The sequence below is a fragment of the Theileria annulata genome, chromosome 2 (assembly GCF_000003225.4).
Source record: "Theileria annulata chromosome 2, complete sequence, *** SEQUENCING IN PROGRESS ***".
Classification (NCBI taxonomy): Eukaryota; Apicomplexa; class Aconoidasida; order Piroplasmida; family Theileriidae; genus Theileria; species Theileria annulata.
Window position 1 is genome coordinate 1530884 of NC_011099.1, and position 20957 is coordinate 1551840.

The following is a 20957-nucleotide window of genomic DNA, read 5'->3' on the forward strand; positions in this document are numbered from 1 at the left end:
TTTTTCTGTGCATAATCCCTATTTGGATGTTGTTGTTTTTACAACATTATCATATAGTTATTGATTCAAAATAATCATTGAATATTTGTGTTTCAGATTTAATATTATTTAGAACCTTTCGTTTTTATAAAGCTTACAATTTGACTATTCCACATCACTTGTGTGTTTGTAAAATTGATTTTTTATCTAATCATCAATGCTGATGTCGTTTCTCATGATTGATTAATTAAACCCAAATTGTTTCTTTATCTTATTTTCACAATTTTATCTATCTTCCATTATCCTTTTCCATGATCTCATAACCTCATTGTAATTATTAGATCCGTGTGTATATTGTTATCAACCTGCCGAACAATATCCTTTATCTTGATGTGTATTTGTGGTATTCATCTTATCATTGTTTATCAATACCCACTTGACTCATTTAATTTGACAATTACATAAATTTCTATTTTATTAACATTACTTATTAATTATTATATGTTCCTATTACATTAAATCGTGTGTATTTAAATTTATTATATATTTAATTTATTTATAATTAATTTGAAATTTTAATATTGTATTTTACTTTTTATTAAAATATTTTATATTTTTATATTCTTAATTTTATTTTTGTATCAGATATTTTATAATTTTATTTTGTTAATTTTATTTTTGTATCACAGATATTTTATATCTTTATATTTTATATTTTATATTACATTTAATTTTAACACTATTGATCATGAATAATATCATTAAATATCTTATATTTGTAATGATATTCATATCTTGTACTCAAATCATATGTTTTAAAATACTTGACATAACGTCAATTGATATGAATTTGATTGATGTTCATATGGAAGATTTATATGGTAATATTTTGGTAGTGACAATTATTACAAAGTCCAATAATGAAATCAAGTCTCTCAAAGAAAAATTCGCTCATATATGGTCTAATTTATCATCAAATGAAAATCTTAATGAAGTTAAAATATATAAATTATACGGTGAACCTAGGTTACTATATATCATTACGACTTTTGAAAATAAAAATGTTATAAAATTTTATAGTAAAAAATTTAACAAATGGTTAGAAGTGAATTTGAATGATTTTAATTCGGCCTTTAAAGCATTTGAAACAACAAGGGTGTTTGATTTGAAACCTGCTGTAGATATTGATACTTTTATGGCTCAAAGACAATATTTTTCTGGAGTTAGAGCATACGTTTTCACTCCATATAATGTTTTTGATGTTGTTTTAGTTCAACATGATAGTCGGATCATCTGGTCAACAAATGATCCGGGTAAAAAATGTATTCGTATTATTGTCTACGGTGAATTAGATTCTCCAAAGCTGGTCCAAATCAGTGTTTTGCATAATAGTAATATTCATGGATTTAAAACAGATATTCAAGGTGAAAGAATAACTCAACAAAAAGATATCATGAAGATGCATTTGATAAACGAATTTCATAGAGGTGCGCGTCTTGCTAGGAAACGAGTTAGGAGAATGGAAATCGAAAAACAAGCAAAACAAACAGAGGCGACAGAAGATATAGGAGATACTTCGACTAGTAAACGCAGAAAAGGACCAATGAGAGAACTTATCGATGTTGGTGATGGTGAAATTGAAGGTGTTACACAGGAAGAACTGGATGAAGATGATGAAGATGGACTAGAACAAATGACACAAAAGAAATTATATTTAAATGAAAAGAAATTATTAGAAAATGAAATAATTGGGCTGAAATTCGAAATAAGTCAAATCCAAGAACTTATTGAGGTAGAGAAAAAACAAATTAAAGATAAAGAAGGGACTGAGGAGGATAGTTCAGATGATGATGAATATGATGAGAGAGTTTATGATAAACATTACCAGAAAATGATTGAGATAGAAAAGATTGAGAAAAAAATATACGAATTAGAAAATCAAATAAGATTAAAAATAGGGGAAATGGTGAGTATGGAAGAGAAATTAAGAAAATTAGAGGAAGATCCTGATGGTTATTTAAAACAACAATTAAGTAAACTTTTAGAAAAGGAACGCGATGCCAAAATTTTGAGTAATAAGATTGATATGTTGAATAGTGAAATAATTGATTTAAGGCATGTACTTGTTAATGAACGAATCTTGGATCGTAGTGGAAGAGATCCGATTCTAAGTAGAACAAAACAATATGAGTATTTAATAAGATCAAAAGAAAAGGAAATAGAACCTTTGGATAAGGCACTTAATGTAATAAAATGTCAAATAGAAAAACTAACTGGTCTAGATAATGAATATCATTATCCACAACCGCCAGAACCATTAGTGTTAAGTTATAGACTGTGGATGGATGGTAGAGTAAGACCAGAAAAGAGAAAAAGATATGAATCTATAAGAACGATTGAATTCGGATTCGATAAAACAACACAGGTCAATATAGAATTAGAAACTCAACAAGTTAGTCGATATCAGCAACCATATGACCCATATCAGCAACCTTATCAACCTTATCAGGAACCTTATCAACCTATACCAGGAACTCAATATATTGAATTACAGCCAATTCAACAACAATATTATCCTGGAGCTCAATATCAACATATTCAACAACCGCAATATCAACAAATTCCACAACCATATCAACCACAACCAGGACCTCAATATATTGAATTACAACCAATACAACAACAAATTCCACAACCAATAGTAGAACAACCTGTAACACAAATTCAACAGAAACAACCAGTACAAGAAACTCAACCTCAAGTGACATATAAACCGTATAAACCTAGAATACAAGGTTCACAAGGAATGAGAAAACAATCACAAACTCAAACTGAAGGTACATCACAGCAAGATGGAGTTGTAAAACAACCGAGATTATTTAGACCATATTTAGATGAACCCTATCAACCACAACAACAACAACCACAACAAGTTCAGCATATTCAACAACCATATCACCCATATCAGCATCCTTATCAACCTATACCAGAACCTCAACAGCAACAACCAGAACTGGAGCCAGATGTAGTGACTATAAGTATTTCTGATGATTCAGATGAAGATGCAGTACAAGAAACTCAAACTCAACCACAACAGCAACAATATCATCCTTATCAACAAACTCAACCACAACCACAGGCACCTCAACCGCCTCCATATCAACCATATCAACCATTTCAACCATATCAGCCACCTCAACAACTTCAACAGCCTGAAATTCTTCAAGAACTACTAACTCATGAAACTATACAGGATCAAGACGAATCCCCTAAAAGAAAACGTGGTAGACCACCTATGAAACTTACAAATCCTGAATTAGAAGATAGGAGAAGGAGAAGAAATATGAGAAGAATGTGGAAAAAAATGTGGATAAAAAATTCATCAAGAAAAGAAGAAAATAATCAGTCGAAAAAAGGTTATACTACAACATACAAATTTCCAGTTCCTCCTCAACCACTTATGAAACCTGTTCTAGACCGTAATGAACTATATAATCAACTGGGTGGTGGAGAAGAATGGGAAGAGAATCAAGAAACGCGGATTAGACCATATGAAAGAACGAAAAGACAAAAAAGAGAATGGATAGAAGAAAAATATTACAAAATAACGGGAAAAGGATGGATAAGAATAACTGTATACGAATTTAAAGATAAAATAGAAAAACTAAAGGAGGGGTAATAAATTAAGTTAAAATAATAACACATATATAAATTAATAAATAATTTAATAGTATATAGAATTAACAAAATATGTTTAAATAAGATGTAATTGAATATGATTCAAATAATGAGATGTGTAATATAAATAAATCTATATTCCCTACAAAGAAATAGATATTCCATTAATATGTGTTGTTAAATTTTATTTTTTAATTATTATAAAATAACTTGTAATTAATATTTATAGTTAATTTTTTAATATTTTTCTGTGCATAATCCCTATTTGGATGTTGTTGTTTTTACAACATTATCATATAGTTATTGATTCAAAATAATCATTGAATATTTGTGTTTCAGATTTAATATTATTTAGAACCTTTCGTTTTTATAAAGCTTACAATTTGACTATTCCACATCACTTGTGTGTTTGTAAAATTGATTTTTTATCTAATCATCAATGCTGATGTCGTTTCTCATGATTGATTAATTAAACCCAAATTGTTTCTTTATCTTATTTTCACAATTTTATCTATCTTCCATTATCCTTTTCCATGATCTCATAACCTCATTGTAATTATTAGATCCGTGTGTATATTGTTATCAACCTGCCGAACAATATCCTTTATCTTGATGTGTATTTGTGGTATTCATCTTATCATTGTTTATCAATACCCACTCGACTCATTTAATTTGACAATTACATAAATTTCTATTTTATTCACATCTAATTTATTTTTTTATACTTTAATAGTATATCTATATCTTCAATTTCTACTATTATATTCTTTTATCTAATAATCATATTCGTAATTTTACTTTTGTATCACAAATATTTTATTATTGTGTTATTTTAATTATTTGTTATTTTAATTTTAACACTCGTGACCATGAATACCAACATTAAATATCTTATATTTGCACTGATATTTATATCTTGTGCTCAAATCATATGTTTTAAAATACTTGACATATCGTCAATTGATATGACTTTTATTCAAGTCAATATGGAAGATTTTTATGGTAATTTGACTGTACAGACAATAATACCCAATTCTATTTCTGATATTCGCTTAGTCGTATACGGTTCTCACAATGTATGGTCTTCTTTTAAACAATACGAAACTCTTTCTTTGATTAAGATTTACAAATTGTATTTTGAACCGAAATTAATTTTTATTGTTTTTACACATAACGGTTACAATTATTTGAAATTTTATGCGAGGGAGGGTTCTGATTGGGAAGAGATATCACTTGAACAGTTCAATTCATGTTTTAATGTTCTTAGAAGGACTAGGGTGTTCAATCTATCAACTCCGTTTGACACTGATACTTTTATGGTTCAACGCCAAGTTTATTCAGTATTACCAGCCTACATTTTCACTCCGTATAATATGTTTGATGTTGTTATGATTGGTGATTTTGATCACATAATTTGGTCTAGCACAAACTTAACTGATAAATGTATTCGTATTATAGTTCATGGTGAGTTGGATAAACCCTCATTACTTAAAATAACCCTATTGCGTAACAAAGGAGATGAAACCGTAAAAAATTGGCCTGAAGATAGACAGCTTCAGCAGGAGATAGCTATGAAAAGACATTTATTGATGGAAATTGAAAGGAAAATGTATCTTTCAAAAAAAAGACGTACTTACAGTAGAAAAGGTAAGGAAACAGGTGTTCGAAATCCATACCGTCAGCGTCCTAATTTTGGACCTGAACTTGATTTTAGTGGAAAAACACTTCGATGTGGATCGTCTATACATCTTTTATCTACTGATAGGCAGGTTCTAGATAGCCAAGAAGATAATGTTCAAGATGGAGAACAACACTATGATAAACAATCAGAAGATTCAGATAAATCTAAAGAAACTTCAGGTGATTCAGCTGGAGATGAAATGATAAAAAATATTAAGAATAAAATGCATGATTTGACTACAATGATTAACTCAGTCAAAAATGAAATTAATATTCTTGGAAATAAAATTGAAAATTTGAAAAGAGAGGCTGAACAAATAGATATGGAAGAGGAAGAGGAGGAGGAAGAAGAAAATGTTCAACATGCTCCTGTTTATGAAATTAAGATAAATGAAGAAATTCTTATGCAAGGGCTAATAAAAATGGAAAAAATTTTAAATGGAAAAAGAAAAGAATTGAAGGACTTACAAAATAGGTTGTCAGCGTTAGAAATGATGCCTTGCAGAGCGAATGAGGAAGCGATTGATGTTGAAAATATGAAGACTAGAATAAGAAAGAAAATAAGATTAACACAAACGGAAATTTATAAGCATCAATACAACTGTGAACGTCAAAAAGCACTGCTTGAGTATGAAAGGAAAATGAATAGTCAAGAATCCAATTTAGAAAATACAGAAGTTGTTGAAAATAGAAAAGGTAATAAAAATTCTAAAGAAAAGAAGAAAGTGCTCATGAAGCAAGCATTAGAGCAAAAAATTGTTTATTTACAGGGAGTGTTTGAGACTAAAGTAAGACGGCTCAATATACTAAATTACGAACTAAGGAAATTAGATGAGGAATGTTTAGAAATTGAAAGATTGGAAGTTAAGATAAATTTAGAAGGAAAAAAAGAAGAAATTATGAAACAAATTACTGAAGTTAAATATAAAATAAATCATTATCAGAAATTACTCGATGATTCAGACGAGTCGGAATATAATGAAGAATTAAAAAAACAGATAATGTCAAGCAATGAAGAACTTCTAAAATTACACGAATATTTAGAAAAATTGGAAAAAATTGAGTTCGAAATTCGAAAAAAAGAGGAAAAAGATGTATATAAAATTAGACAATATATAAACAATCAAACGGAACAACGAGCAGAACCACAACAACAACCTGTACCAGGACCTCAATATGTTGAATTACAACCAATACAACAACAAATTCCACAACCTGTACCAGAACCCGTACAACAAATTCAACAGCAACAACCTGTACACGAAACACAATCACAATCAGAACCCGTACAACAACAACAACAACCACTGAAACAACCTGTACCAGGACCTCAAAAGAAACAACCTGTGCTGGAGCCAGAAGTAGTGACTATAAGTATTTCTGATGATTCAGATGAGGATGAAGTACAAGAAACTCAAACTCAACCTGGACAGGCGCAAACTCAACAACAACGACCACAGGCACCTCAACCGGCTAAATATCAACCGCCCCAACAACCTGTATCAGGACCTCAACAACTTCAACCTCAGCCATTTCAACAACGACAGCCTCAGCCATTTCAACAGCCAGGAATCGGATCTTATTATGAACATTATCGGGGTTATACATCTAATAATAACACTCAATCTCAAAGAACACAACATAAATCCGGAATAGGACAACGAAAAGTACGAATGCAGAATTACACACCAGTTTATAAACAATTAAGTAGGGTATCAAAAACCAGCAAACATAGTTCAACAAATGGTAAAAGATCTGATCAAGCTAGATCACAACAAGATGTAGTTGTAAATCAGCCGAGATTATTTAGACCATATTTAGATGAACCATATCAACCACAACCAAAACAACAACAACAACAACAAGTTCAACATATTCAACAACCATATCAACCTGGAATGGGATATCATTCATTTGGAAATTATCGTCCTTATCAAGCTCAACAACCATTTCAGCAGTATCAACCTCAACCACGTTATCCACCACATCCGTTTCAACCACAAGTTCAACAACATCATCCACCTCAATATCCATTTCAACATCCTCACCCCTATCAACCAATTCAACCACAATATCAACAATCTAGTCATCAACCGCCTCAATATCAACGACAACATCCACCACAATATCCATTTCAACCAAATCAGCCACAACAACAAACATATCAATCTGGACCGGGATATCAACCTCAAGTGGTATCACAAGAAGGAATAACACATCCACAACAACCAATTCAACCTATTCAACCACATCAGCCTATTCAACCCATTCATCCATATCAGCCATATCAACATCCAATTCATCCATATCAGCCTTATCAGCAACCAACTCAAACACATCAGCCTCATCAACTGCATTCGCTAGAATCAGGAGCATTTACACCATATCAACATCAACATCCTGAAACATATCAACCTATATCTCAATTTCAAGACCAGGAAACTACTTTTGGAAGAAAAAGAACTAGAACGGACGAGAGCGAAAATGAAGAAATACTAGGACAAAGAAGCAAAATACGTAGAGAAAATGAAGAGTCTACTTCAACTGATGATGAAAATTTTGATGCAAAGGAAATCTCAGATAGGACTTCAGAATGTTCTGAAATTGATGTTGTAAATGTAGAACCTGAAACTCAACAAACCGGGGTACAATTATATGAAAACGTGTCGAGTGAGTCTTCAGAATTTATACGTAATAAACCTACCAAAGAAAGGACTTGTAGAAAAGAACTGACCAAAGTCAGAAAAGTTTCATTTAAAGTTCCATCTTATGTGTTTCCTTTCCCACCAGGACCACTAAAATCACCTGTCGAAATTATACAAGCAGAATATACGTCTCAAGAAGAAAATAGTGAAAAAACTAATGAGGAACAAAAAGGTGAGGAGCCTCCAAAACCGCCAACTGGACCATATGATGTAACTAATAAGGAAGAAGGAGAATGGATAGAAGATAGATATTACGGAAAGATAAGAGGAAGATGGATAAGAATAAATAAAAAGAAATATGAAGATAGAATAAAAGAACTATAAAATAAAGGATAATAGAAATTTGAAGAATATTAAGTTAAAATAATAACATATATATATAAATTAATAAATAATTTAATAGTATACACAATTAACAAAATATGTTTAAATAAGATGTAATTGAATATGATTCAAATAATGAGATGTGTAATATAAATAAATCTATATTCCCTACAAAGAAATAGATATTCCATTAATATGTGTTGTTAAATTTTATTTTTTAATTATTATAAAATAACTCGTAATTAATATTTATAGTTAATTTTTTAATATTTTTCTGTGCATAATCCCTATTTGGATGTTGTTGTTTTTACAACATTATCATATAGTTATTGATTCAAAATAATCATTGAATATTTGTGTTTCAGATTTAATATTATTTAGAACCTTTCGTTTTTATAAAGCTTACAATTTGACTATTCCACATCACTTGTGTGTTTGTAAAATTGATTTTTTATCTAATCATCAATGCTGATGTCGTTTCTCATGATTGATTAATTAAACCCAAATTGTTTCTTTATCTTATTTTCACAATTTTATCTATCTTCCATTATCCTTTTCCATGATCTCATAACCTCATTGTAATTATTAGATCCGTGTGTATATTGTTATCAACCTGCCGAACAATATCCTTTATCTTGATGTGTATTTGTGGTATTCATCTTATCATTGTTTATCAATACCCACTTGACTCATTTAATTTGACAATTACATAAATTTCTATTTTATTAACATTACTTATTAATTATTATATGTTCCTATTACATTAAATCGTGTGTATTTAAATTTATTATATATTTAATTTATTTATAATTAATTTGAAATTTTAATATTGTATTTTACTTCTTATTACAAATATTTTATTATTGTGTTATTTTAATTTTAACATTATTTACAATGATTAACAACATTAAATATCTTATATTTGTACTGATATTCAGATCTTGTATATTTGTCGCCTCTAGTAACGTTCTTGATATTTCATTACCTAACCTTAATTTTTGTGCAGTACAGTTGGAAGATTTATATGGTAATATATTAATATCTACAGTTGTACCGGATTCCAGTATTAATATTACAAAGGTCATTGATAAACATCGTCTTATATGGAATAGTTCATCATCTGATGAGTGTCTTGATGAGATCAAGGTATATAGGTCTTATGGTTACGATAGGTTAGTTTTTATTGTATCGGTTATTAATGATATAAAACATGTCAAGTTTTATATTAGACAAGGTTACCATTGGGAAGAAATATCAATGAATGATTTTGATTCAAGCCTTGATGCATTGTTTAGAACAAGGTTGTTTGAACTGAAAACTGTTTTAGATATTGACACTTTTATGGTTCAAAGACAAATTTTTTCAGGAATTCCAGCCTACGTATTCACTCCATATAATATTTTTGACGTTGTTTTAGTTCATCATCGAGAACAGGTTATTTGGTCTAGTTCACAAATACATAAAAAATGTATTCGTATTATAGTTCATGGTGAGTTGGATAAACCTTTATTACTTCAAATAAGCATTTTGCACGATTTTGATTTAAATTCTTCTAAACAATATTATCCTAGTGGAAGGCTAACTCAACAATTTAATATTATGAAACTGCACCTTGCAAATGAATTTCTAAGAGGAGTCCGTCTTGCCAGAAAACGAAATAAAAGATCACGAATGGCTCAAAGAGATAGTCAAAATAAAACTGGAGAGGATACTCAAAAAGATGTTGAAGAAAGTTCTGAACAACCTAGTTCTCCACAAAATGTTTTACCTACCAAATATCTCAGAAAACGGAAATCAAATACATCAGGCAAAGAAGATTTTTCCGAAGAAAATGAACTTGTTGATCTAATTCAAATTGATCATGAAAGGATTCAAAAAAGGAGAGAATACCATATAAAAAAGATGGAATTGGAACAAAAGATAGATAATTTGAAAAATCAACTTGCGGTTAATAATGACATGCTCGAACTTGAACTAAAACTAGATGAAGAGGAGGAAGAAGAAGAGGAAGAATCTAGTGAAAGTGAAGACGATTGTCAGGATTGTGACTATGATAAACCAGATGAGAGAACTACCAGCCATGAAAATAAAGATGACGATGCTGATAAAGGTTCACATTCACATGAAGATAAAGCAGAACAAACAAAAGAAAAACCTAAAAATAAAAAGGTACAGAAGATAGAAAAGATTTTGAATTCAAAATATAGAGAACTGGCCAAGTTAGAAAAACGATTGGATAATATAAATTCATTAGATTTAACAGGTTTTTATGAAATTTTAAATGCAGTGAACATTAAGAGAGATTTACTTGGAAAAATTAAAGCAATTAAATTTGTGACAGTACAAATGGAAGAACTACTTGAATTGGAAAAATATATTTGTGATAGTGAACCCATCGATTGGATACCAAGTCCATTCAAAAAAACTGGTGAAGAAGACAAAGATAAAGAAACAAGCGAAACGGATACCTCAGAAGAAGATGATGATGAAGAAGAAGATGATGATGATGAAGAAGAAGATGATAATGATAAAGATGGAACCGACGGCGGAAATGGAGATGGTAGATCTGGAGATACTAATCAAATAGAACCTCATGGTTCGGTCGAATTTGTCGATAAACCAGAAGAAAAAAACCCCAAACATAAAATAATACAAAAATTGGAAAGACAAGTAATATTAAAAAGAAAAACCCTTAAACGTTTGTATAAAGTTCTAAGACCACTTGAAGATGAATTATATCAGCACGGAATTCAAGAATTTTCTAAAATTAAGGATAAAATCGATATTATTAATTCTAAAATTGAACGTCTTCAATATTCAGTATTTCAATTCAAAGAAGTTATTAAAATTCTCAAAAAATTTAGTCATAATGAATCAGATAAGGAACTAAATAAAGTGAGAAAGGATAAAATCGAAGATTTGAAAAAACGAAAACAAGTCTACTCAAATCAATTGGCCGAATTGCAAGCGGAATTAGAGAAATTAGAGGAAGAAAATTCAGATGAAACTAATTCAGGAGAAATTGATGGGATTTTAAAAAGAGAAATGGAAGATAAGAAAAAAAAGGAGATTGAAATAGAAAGGAAGAGAATGTATAGAGGAATAGATTCTTTACATTTTGATATAAACCATTATAAAAATCTTATTAAATTTGAAAAACAAAAAACAAAAGGTAATAAAAATGCAAAATTGTCCAAAATAAGAAAATATGAAACTATATTGGAAGCAAGACAAAAACTACTGAAACAAAAAGAAAAAGATTTGCTTGAGTTTGAAGCCCGATTTCGAAAATCTATAACACCATCTAGTGATCGCCAATATTTACAACCTCCTGAACCAGTAAAAAGTATTAGAAAAGTGGCAGAGTATCATAAAGGGAGGCCATCTATATATAGGCAACCTCAAGTATTTGATTTAAACAATTTTAGACTGGAGAAATTATTCCAACAACCTGATAGACCAAGGGCATGGTCATCTAGGTTTACAGTGCCTTTACCATATGCAACGCCATATATAAGAGCACAACAACAACAACAACAACCACAGCCACAAGTTCAGCATATTCAACAACCATATCACCCATATCAGCATCCTTATCAACCTATACCAGAACCTCAACAGCAACAACCAGAACTGGAGCCAGATGTAGTGACTATAAGTATTTCTGATGATTCAGATGAAGATGCAGTACAAGAAACTCAAACTCAACCACAACAGCAACAATATCATCCTTATCAACAAACTCAACAACAACCTCAGCCACAATATCAACATGGACAATCTCAACCATTTCAACCATATCAACCACCTCAACAACTTCAGCAATATCAGCCTTATCAACTTGGCCAACCTCAACCATTTCGGCCATATCAACCTCAAGTGGTATCACAAGAAGGAATGACATATCCACAACAACCTATTCACCCTCAACCACGTTATCCTCATCCACAACAATTTCAATCATATCAGCCTTATCAATATCAACCACAGCAATCAACTCAACCACAATATCAACAACAACTGCATTCGCTAGAATCGGGAGCATTTACACCATATCAACATCAACAACCTGAAATATATCAACCTAATATTCCACAAAATGATCAACCTAAACAACAAACAACTGTGGAAGAATCTCGAAGACATCTCCCACCAAAAAAGAGAATTAGAATAGAACTTCAACCAAATCAATCAGAAATGGAGCATGTTTCAGAACCTGAACCTCAACCAAATCAATCAGAAATGGAGCATGTTTCAGAACCTGAACCTCAACCAAATCAATCAGAAATGGAGCATGTTTCAGAACCTGAACCTCAACCAAATCAATCAGAAATGGAGCATGTTTCAGAACCTGAACCTCAACCAAATCAATCAGAAACTGAAACTGGAGAACAAGAACCTGAACCTCAACCAAATCAATCAGAAACTGAAACTGGAGAACAAGAACCCAGTCAACAATCTAGAAGTGCTCCTCAACGTAGGACTCAAGCCTACACCTTTCCTGTTCCTCCTACAATACCAAGACCTCCAGCTTCACTTCAGACGCCACATGCATTTGAGAATAGAGAAAACCCTTCAGATCAACCTCCAGAACCACCGATCGGACCCTATCCGAATAAACCATCTGGAAGAAAACAATACGTAGAGGAAAAATACTATAAAAATACTCAATTAGGATGGGTTAGAATAAATAAAGGCCAATTTACTCATCTTTTGAATAAATATGATTATCAAAAAGCAATGGGATTAGATCCCTTTGATATAAATTTTTAAAACAACATTCATATCTTTAATATAAGCTATCTAAGACTCGATCTCAAAAACTTAAATCTCAACCACTTAATAGGCAATATCACTGTTTATTTATTCTGAGTGGAATTTAATGAAGAATTTCAAGGTACCAAAAAACAAATATATGATGATTTCAAATATTTTATTGTAATTGTGTAAATAAATAGCATATATGTGTTTAAATATTAATGAAGCATGAATTTTATTGTTTATATTATTCATTTTAGCTTAATATTCTTATTATAAAATTTTTAAAAATAATCCATTCTAAGGAAAAAATTAATCCTTGTAGAAAATTAGTGCCCTCTAACCGTATTTTAATAATACAAACTTCAGTCAAGCATTAAATTTTCAGAGTAATATTAAAATATTTTGTAATTTAAAGTAATTAACTACTTAATAATTGTTACAAGGTTGGTAGGATTTGGTTATATAATGTGGAGACTTACCATTCATATTGAGAACAATATTTCATCAGAATTTGCTAAACACATATAGTCTCAAGGTTATTATTAATAATAATCTCTTGTAGTATAGTGATTTTACCATGATATTATCAGTGATAATCCACATCTATAATTAGTTATTATGAAATTACTTTTGTATAGTAAAACAATCAATTCATAATTTTAAACCATTAAACACAAGTCGCCAATTGTACAATGATAGTTTTTTTATTCAAAAACATGTATAGTCAAAATCATTCTCAAGTTACAATATCATTAGAAAGATTTCATAAGTTTATATGAACCAAAATTAAAATGACTCATGAAAAACACATTATTAAATGAGAAAACAGAAATCAATTGCCATTTATGTAAAACTAATACCTAATTATTTATTAAAATAAATATAATAAATTATAGCAATAACATTCAACTATATTAAGAATTGAAGTGAAAGGTATGGATAAATGATGAAAAAATAATTTTACTACGTAATGCATCATTTATATAAAAAAGAATTAAAATGAAAAACTATTCAAAATCGAAAGAAATAGGGTTTGTCCCCTGTTAATAGGTCTAAATCATTACAAGCGTGTGTTCTAAATCGATTTTTATCACAAATCTGCTATTAAAATAAGAGATCTACAATTTTTGACACTCTACTTTATTTTTATACCTTATTAAACAATTTAAATTATAAATAATGATTATAATTAACTGTTATAATTGTGTTATTTTCACATTTGTAATTGCATTTAAATTGGCAATGTGTAATGAAATTTTAGATATCTCAAATGTTGACCATGGAATAATATTAGAAGGTGTTACGGAATCCGGAGAACTTTATTCGAAATCTACATATTGCCCAAGAGCCGGATTTATTGTCAAAATGATAGTAGATTCATTAACCAATCAACTTTTGTGGGATCGTCGAAATTCTGTAGATTCTCTCAACCTTGTCGATATTTACAGTATAAACGGAAACAGAATAATTGCATTGGTGAGTACAAATTGCTCTGATTCCTTTGAATCGAATTATATTGAAATTAAAAATAACATCTGGACTGAGATTTCATTCCATCGGTTTTACTGGGTATTAGATAAAATTAAAAGACTTAGAATATTTAATTTGTTTAATCCATTTGAGGATGAACATTATGAATTGGGGATTAACTTCACATCTGGTCTTGCTTCATGGACACTCATACCAAGAGAAAATGTTGAGGTATATCAAGTCAGACAAGGACAAGACACGATCTGGCAACTCACTGATATCGATGAAACTTGTATTAAAATAATATTTTTCGGTGATACTGAAACATCAAAGATGGTTAACGTAAACACAAGACTTGAAAATGATGTAAGAGAGTTGTTTTTTGAAAAATTAGATGATGGATGGAGTTTAGTTGAAAAAGAATATTTCTACCAGAAATTAAATCTGTTGGATCAAGAAGCGCTAATAGCAATAGCTGATGAAATGGATGAAGAAAATCAATAATTTATCACTTGACTATAATATAATGATGATCTTAAGAGGGTTAAAAAATTGAATTATTAGATCATCAGTAATCTTAAATTTTGTGGTTAAGTATTAAAAAATAAAACAAGTTTATTCTTATTCCTTTGTGTTTTAGTACCAAAATTAACCTTAGAATATATTAAATTTTCTATTCAAAGTATATAAATTATTTTACATCCAGATTTAAAATAAAACATGATTAACATAAAAGCATATGTTTATATTTTAATATTTAATGTTGTACTTTTTTCCAAATTTGTGCATTCATACCATGTGTTTAATCTTCGAAATCCAGACCAAAACTTGATTGAATCAGTTACTGATCAAAGTAATGGGCCAGTAACCATAAGAATGTTTAGATTTAGACATGATTCAAATGTTACTAGAATTATGTTTTTTAATGAAGTTGTCTGGACTTCTAGGTCATATCTAGAGAGAGTTTTGTTTATTAGACTAATAATATCTTATGATAGAGAAAGGTTGATGGAACTTAATACAATAAATGGTGGATTTCATATTACTCACTACTTTCGTCGGACGACGACTACATGGAGATCAATAACTCAAAGAGGTTTTACAAATATTGAATCTAGTATTAGATCTGAGCGTATTTTAGATATAAAAGGGCCTTTGGACCATGAAACTTTCGAATATCACCATAATCAATTGCACGGATTGGAATCACACACGTTTGTAGTACGAGAACCATATAGTGTACACAATGTTTCTGACGGTAATACTTTTGTATGGTTCGGAAATAGGAATTTAAGATGTCTAGGAGCTATAGTTCATGGTACACTTCAACGTCCACATCTAATTCAACTGAACCTAATCAGAGCTAACCGTGAAAGATCTCGCATATACCTTCGTTTTTCAAACGGTGTCTGGTATCATATTACAAGATCAGCGTTTTACAGAACTCTAGCAATGTTAGATGCTGAGGAAGAACAAAGACGCAGGCTTCAAAATGATGAAAATCAATGATTTGTTAGATAGAAGTTAGATAGGCTTAATGGTTCATAATTTAATTTTACATTCTATTACATTGTTATTTCATATTATTAAAATAAATGAATTATTAAATTGTTGAAAATTTTGTAGATTATTGTGTTTTATAGTTTTAGATATAATAAATTATATAATAGTGATAAATGTTATTATAAATTTTGTTTTGTGATTAGGTATAGTTGAATTTAGAATCAAAAAAGTTTACAATTTATGAAGATCTTGATAGTTCATTTGAATTATTCATTCAATATTGATTTGAGCTACTGTTTACTAATTTATAGATTTCTATTTTTTGTATGTTTTTTCTGATTTCTAATTTAAAAAATTAAATATTTTATGAATTATCTATCTCTGAAAAGGTTTATTATATTTTTTATCTTTTTAAATAAATGTGTTACTTCAATAGAGGTTGATTTGAACAACGTACCAGAACAACACTGTTCGATAACGAGTGGTTATACTGATGGACCGCTGAATGTGCGTTTATTTATATTATATTTACAACCACACGTAACTGTTATTAGAGAAGGTGAAACTATCATTTGGAGTTCTACCTTGCTTGCTGAAAGGGCAATCTTTTTTGAATTATATGAAATTTACGAAGAAAAATCATTATTATTTATAAATTCACAGCATTTTTATGGTAATGATTTTTATCGTTATGAAAAGGTTGGAGATGAATGGTTTCTACGAACATCAGAAGAGTTTGGTTTATTGGTCAATTGTGCTCATGAAGATCGTTTGTTATTTTTAGATAGAGAAATGGACCATGTTACGTTTAATATCTCAGATGAAGATGTGTACGGAACCATGTCAACAGTGTTTATTACAAACCAAAAATACAATCTCGTTGGAATATATGACGATGACCAGACTATTTGGGAAGCTAATAATCTTTTGGACAAATGCGGTTTCGTAAAAGTTAGAGGATTTCAAGGAAACTATGAATTACTTTATGCTAACATACTTAATGAATATACAATAGAAGAATTATTCTGCCATAAAAATGAAGGTGTGTGGGAAACTGTTACAAAAGATCGCTATTATGAATTATTAAATGAAATGATATTACAAGAGGAACAGGAATAAGAATCTAACCATTAGAAAACGAAATGATTTAGTTTAATATATCCCGAGAGGCTTAGGAAATAATATCAAAATTTGACCATTCGTGGTATTTTATAATTTGACATTCGCTAAAAATTTTGATAAATAATGTATTGAATACACAAGATTTTGAAATATTTAATGCGCAACTTTATATTAAAATGGATTAATTAAATGTGAATAAATGTTTCGAACAGTTATTATTACTAATTGACGAATTATTAATTTAAAATGTTCAAATATTTAGTTATTCTCGATGTTATATTTTAAATAATAAGAATTTAGAGAATAATTGATCGTGAATATATAGATTAAGAATATGAATTGTTTTAAGTTCAAAAAATTGATTGTATTTGCATGACAATATGGGTTCAAAATTGTATTACTTATTATGTAAATGAACAGTGATAATGAAGCTTTTGTTATCTTAAAAGACAAATAAAACCATTTATCAATATATTTATTTAAGATAAATAATGACCAACACATTGTTGATGTGTAGGAAGGATTTCCGTTAATGTGTAATAATGAGATCTTCGACATAATAAACACATATAATTGTTAATGTAGCACCCCAATGTGCCCAATTTGATGGTATACACACGACATTAAATAAGAAATAATGAGAATTATTTTTTTCTAAAATGGCATTTAAAGGATTTAAATAGATGGGAAGAATTTGGTGTTGTGTTGAATCTTTTGGAATTATATGAAGAATCTAATATAAATGAGGTTGTTTTTGATAATTTAAATAGTAATTTTTAGTATAATGAATATTAATTTTTAAAATTTGGTCATGATTTTTATACCCCAATCTATTAATTGATCTAAATATTATCATATTGTTACTACAATTTAGATCAATTATAGTTATAATATTTGTTGAACACATTCTATACACCATTCGATTTAAGATTTGTACATAATGTCAAGAATTTATATGAATTTAATATTTATTATTTTAATATGTTTTAAAAAATTAGTTTTATCCGACGACGACACTATTGACTTATTAGATCTACACAATGATCCAGGGATAATTAATACCTCAGAAAAGAAAGGGCCTTTAGAGACTATTAAATCTATTCCTGTATCAAGAAATAAATATAAAACTGTCAGAGAAGCTGATAAAATCATATATGAATGTTCTGGGGATAATGAAGGTATCGATTATGTTACTGTACAAAAATATTACGGTAAAATTAAACTCATAAATATAACTATTTCCACCGAGGATTACTACGAAACTGAAAACAAATTCTTTTTCAAATTCATACATAATTGGTATTTAATTGATCAGGATATTTATGAAATGATTTTTGATGGATTCCTTACTGAACGTAATATGGACATTTATAACTTTCAAGATGATGGAACATTTATAATAGAGGAGCATAATCTCCATGGATTAAAAGGAACTGTATTTTTACCTAAAGAAGAATTTCAGTTAGTTGGAGTTTTACACAATGGAAAACCCATCTGGATGTCTAAAGATCAATCATTTAAATGCACCTCTCTTATAGTTCATGGAGAACTTCAATCAACAATACTTGTTAATGCGAATGTTAAATATGAAACTGATGAAGATGGAGATACGGTTTCTGAAAAAGAAGAATCTGGACATCATGAATTGAAAGATGGTAAAGAAGCTGAACAAAAAGAACCATGTCTACCAGGGTTGTTGGAAAAATTAGAAATTATGAAAAACGAAAAATTAGAAGAATTAAAAGAAAAGTTAAAAGAAGAATTAAAATCTTTATCACCAGATGAAGATCCTGAAATTATGTACATTCCTACATTATTAAGATCAATATTTGAAGATCACCATTCTGAACAAGAGTGCCAAGAAACAGCTTCAGCAGAACCTACACAATCTCTACTTTGCCAGCAGGTATTTTACGAAAAGATCAATGAGAAATGGACTAAAGTATCCAAAAGTGAGTTTTACACAAAGTTGAATGAATTAGACGAAGAAATGTTAAAATAAAAACAAAAGAGATAGTAGAGTAAAATGTTCAATACAAATTTTGAATTATAAAGTATAATAAAATCTATCTAAATATTTTGTAGTTTTAAATTTTAAATAAATTAATAAATAATTTTGAACTATTTTCTACATATTAGAATATTCTTTTTTATAAATTGAGATATTTTAATCTTAGAAATTGAATAGAAATATGGGACTTAGCAATAATTTAGATGATCTGAAATATCCGAATGGTCAATATGATGATAAAATTTTTGGTATTGTGATGAATTATTTTTTGAAAAAGTCGAATAATAAATACATTCAAATATAATTGATCACCTTTATGCATCTTTGAACATGTTCGATATAGAAAAGATGTTGAGAATACAAGGTGCACCAGATCACTTACCCTAGTTTTAACATAGATTAATAGATCAAGAATACGGATGATTGGGTTCATAATATATAATTAGAATAAAGTTATGAAAATCATATCTTAGATTAATTTACTGTTTTCCCAAAAATATGTATTACTAATTATTTGAAAATATTCAATTTTTAATATTTTAAAATCATATCATCAATTAGTTTATTAGATCTAAAGTCTTTATTACTAATCAATATGAATTTTTTAAATATAAACTTAATTATTTTATCATTTGTAATTATACGTTTTAATAAATTCGTGACATCAAATCAAACAATAAACATTAGGAGATACAGAGGGATAAGGCTTAATCCTGATGAAAAAGGACAATATAAAGTTAAATTGCTTTTTCCAAATCATAGGAGGATTATAACAAGCGTAACCGATGGTCCTAATATTGTGTTTAAATCAGAAGCACCAGAACTGGTTGAATGTGTCTTTGTAATGTATCTATATGGTGCGGAGAGATTACTTAATATAGTAGTTGGAGATGGTGATGATAGCAGATTTGTGCATTATGCTTATATAGGTGGAGCATGGATTGAAGTTGATGATGATACATATATGTCAATGAAAGAAATACTTAGAACTGAACGAAAATTAGATATAGCAGAAGTTTTTGATAAAGATACATTTAATATTGACAAACATCATTTGTATGGACTTCCTGCATATATTATTCACCCTAAAGATAATTTAAAATTAGTAGCGGTTTATGATAATTATCATCTAATATGGCAACATGAACATCCCGCTCATAATGCAGCATTTGTGATAGTTCATGGAGAGTTAACTACAACAAAATTAGTTAATGTAATTGTTAACGGCACACAAGAATCGATAAATCAATATTTTATGAAAGAAGATGATGAATGGAAAGAAATAACGAAAAGCAAATTTTACTTAGAATTAAATGCTCTTGATATGGAAGTTCTAATGAGCCAAGCAGCCATTTAATAATGAGATTTTGGAATATATAAACTGAAGTGATATTATTATAGATCCATATCCACAATGAAATATTCTATTAAAATTCGAATTTTAAACAAATATATAAGTTCAAATGTTTTATTAATTAAATCAATAAATGAGAGTGATATTAGTTTGATGTTATTTTTTGGAATTTTATCATGTTAGTAAACATGTTGTATAGATTACACATTACACATTATTATCAAATCTGGATAAGATTTAAGAATAAAAAGAATATAAAAGTATTATATAAGAATCTTTAATGATCATTAGTTAATTTTGATTTATTCACGATTTCACACATCATCTTGTAGTGTATGATTGTTGTTTCTATAAATTATTACAAATCTGT

General features: G+C 29.1%; 9 protein-coding genes across 9 annotated transcripts, besides 11 other annotated features; 8 read left to right on the forward strand and 1 right to left on the reverse strand.

Annotated features, from left to right (window-relative positions):
- Positions 1-727: 727 nt before the first annotated feature.
- On the forward strand, positions 728-3658 carry TA11960 (putative P-,Q-rich family protein, putative; the record flags this gene model as incomplete). Its single annotated transcript, XM_947407.1, has 1 exon — positions 728-3658. One exon carries the CDS (start codon positions 728-730, stop codon positions 3656-3658), a length of 2931 nt encoding a protein of 976 aa, XP_952500.1.
- Positions 746-814: a sequence feature (1 probable transmembrane helix predicted for TA11960 by TMHMM2.0 at aa 7-29).
- Positions 3659-4526: 868 nt separating the features above from the next.
- Positions 4527-4580: a sequence feature (Signal peptide predicted for TA11955 by SignalP 2.0 HMM (Signal peptide probability 0.718, signal anchor probability 0.225) with cleavage site probability 0.402 between residues 18 and 19).
- Positions 4527-8366, forward strand: TA11955 (hypothetical protein P-, Q-rich family protein, putative; the record flags this gene model as incomplete). Its single annotated transcript, XM_947408.1, has 1 exon — positions 4527-8366. The coding sequence occupies one exon, from the start codon at positions 4527-4529 to the stop codon at positions 8364-8366; it is 3840 nt and encodes a 1279-aa protein (XP_952501.1).
- Positions 4545-4613: a sequence feature (1 probable transmembrane helix predicted for TA11955 by TMHMM2.0 at aa 7-29).
- An 894-nt stretch (positions 8367-9260) lies between the features above and the next one.
- Positions 9261-9329: a sequence feature (Signal peptide predicted for TA11950 by SignalP 2.0 HMM (Signal peptide probability 0.602, signal anchor probability 0.000) with cleavage site probability 0.356 between residues 23 and 24).
- On the forward strand, positions 9261-13139 carry TA11950 (putative P-, Q-rich protein family protein, putative; the record flags this gene model as incomplete). The annotated part of the gene is made up of 1 exon (XM_947409.1): positions 9261-13139. The coding sequence occupies one exon, from the start codon at positions 9261-9263 to the stop codon at positions 13137-13139; it is 3879 nt and encodes a 1292-aa protein (XP_952502.1).
- Positions 9279-9338: a sequence feature (1 probable transmembrane helix predicted for TA11950 by TMHMM2.0 at aa 7-26).
- Positions 13140-14306: 1167 nt separating the features above from the next.
- Positions 14307-15101, forward strand: TA11945 (uncharacterized protein; the record flags this gene model as incomplete). Its single annotated transcript, XM_947410.1, has 1 exon — positions 14307-15101. The coding sequence occupies one exon, from the start codon at positions 14307-14309 to the stop codon at positions 15099-15101; it is 795 nt and encodes a 264-aa protein (XP_952503.1).
- A 216-nt stretch (positions 15102-15317) lies between these two features.
- TA11940 (uncharacterized protein) lies at positions 15318-16106 on the forward strand (the record flags this gene model as incomplete). The annotated part of the gene is made up of 1 exon (XM_947411.1): positions 15318-16106. The coding sequence occupies one exon, from the start codon at positions 15318-15320 to the stop codon at positions 16104-16106; it is 789 nt and encodes a 262-aa protein (XP_952504.1).
- Positions 15336-15404: a sequence feature (1 probable transmembrane helix predicted for TA11940 by TMHMM2.0 at aa 7-29).
- Positions 16107-16466: 360 nt separating the features above from the next.
- Positions 16467-16532: a sequence feature (Signal peptide predicted for TA11935 by SignalP 2.0 HMM (Signal peptide probability 0.839, signal anchor probability 0.000) with cleavage site probability 0.581 between residues 22 and 23).
- TA11935 (uncharacterized protein) lies at positions 16467-17219 on the forward strand (the record flags this gene model as incomplete). Its single annotated transcript, XM_947412.1, has 1 exon — positions 16467-17219. The coding sequence occupies one exon, from the start codon at positions 16467-16469 to the stop codon at positions 17217-17219; it is 753 nt and encodes a 250-aa protein (XP_952505.1).
- Positions 17220-17480: 261 nt separating this feature from the next.
- Positions 17481-17780, reverse strand: TA11930 (uncharacterized protein; the record flags this gene model as incomplete). Its single annotated transcript, XM_947413.1, has 1 exon — positions 17481-17780. The coding sequence occupies one exon, from the start codon at positions 17778-17780 to the stop codon at positions 17481-17483; it is 300 nt and encodes a 99-aa protein (XP_952506.1).
- Positions 17505-17558: a sequence feature (3 probable transmembrane helices predicted for TA11930 by TMHMM2.0 at aa 4-26, 33-55 and 75-92).
- Positions 17616-17684: a sequence feature (3 probable transmembrane helices predicted for TA11930 by TMHMM2.0 at aa 4-26, 33-55 and 75-92).
- Positions 17703-17771: a sequence feature (3 probable transmembrane helices predicted for TA11930 by TMHMM2.0 at aa 4-26, 33-55 and 75-92).
- A 382-nt stretch (positions 17781-18162) lies between the features above and the next one.
- Positions 18163-18228: a sequence feature (Signal peptide predicted for TA11915 by SignalP 2.0 HMM (Signal peptide probability 0.900, signal anchor probability 0.000) with cleavage site probability 0.847 between residues 22 and 23).
- Positions 18163-19224, forward strand: TA11915 (uncharacterized protein; the record flags this gene model as incomplete). Its single annotated transcript, XM_947414.1, has 1 exon — positions 18163-19224. The coding sequence occupies one exon, from the start codon at positions 18163-18165 to the stop codon at positions 19222-19224; it is 1062 nt and encodes a 353-aa protein (XP_952507.1).
- A 604-nt stretch (positions 19225-19828) lies between these two features.
- Positions 19829-20590, forward strand: TA11910 (uncharacterized protein; the record flags this gene model as incomplete). The annotated part of the gene is made up of 1 exon (XM_947415.1): positions 19829-20590. The coding sequence occupies one exon, from the start codon at positions 19829-19831 to the stop codon at positions 20588-20590; it is 762 nt and encodes a 253-aa protein (XP_952508.1).
- Positions 20591-20957: the final 367 nt, after the last annotated feature.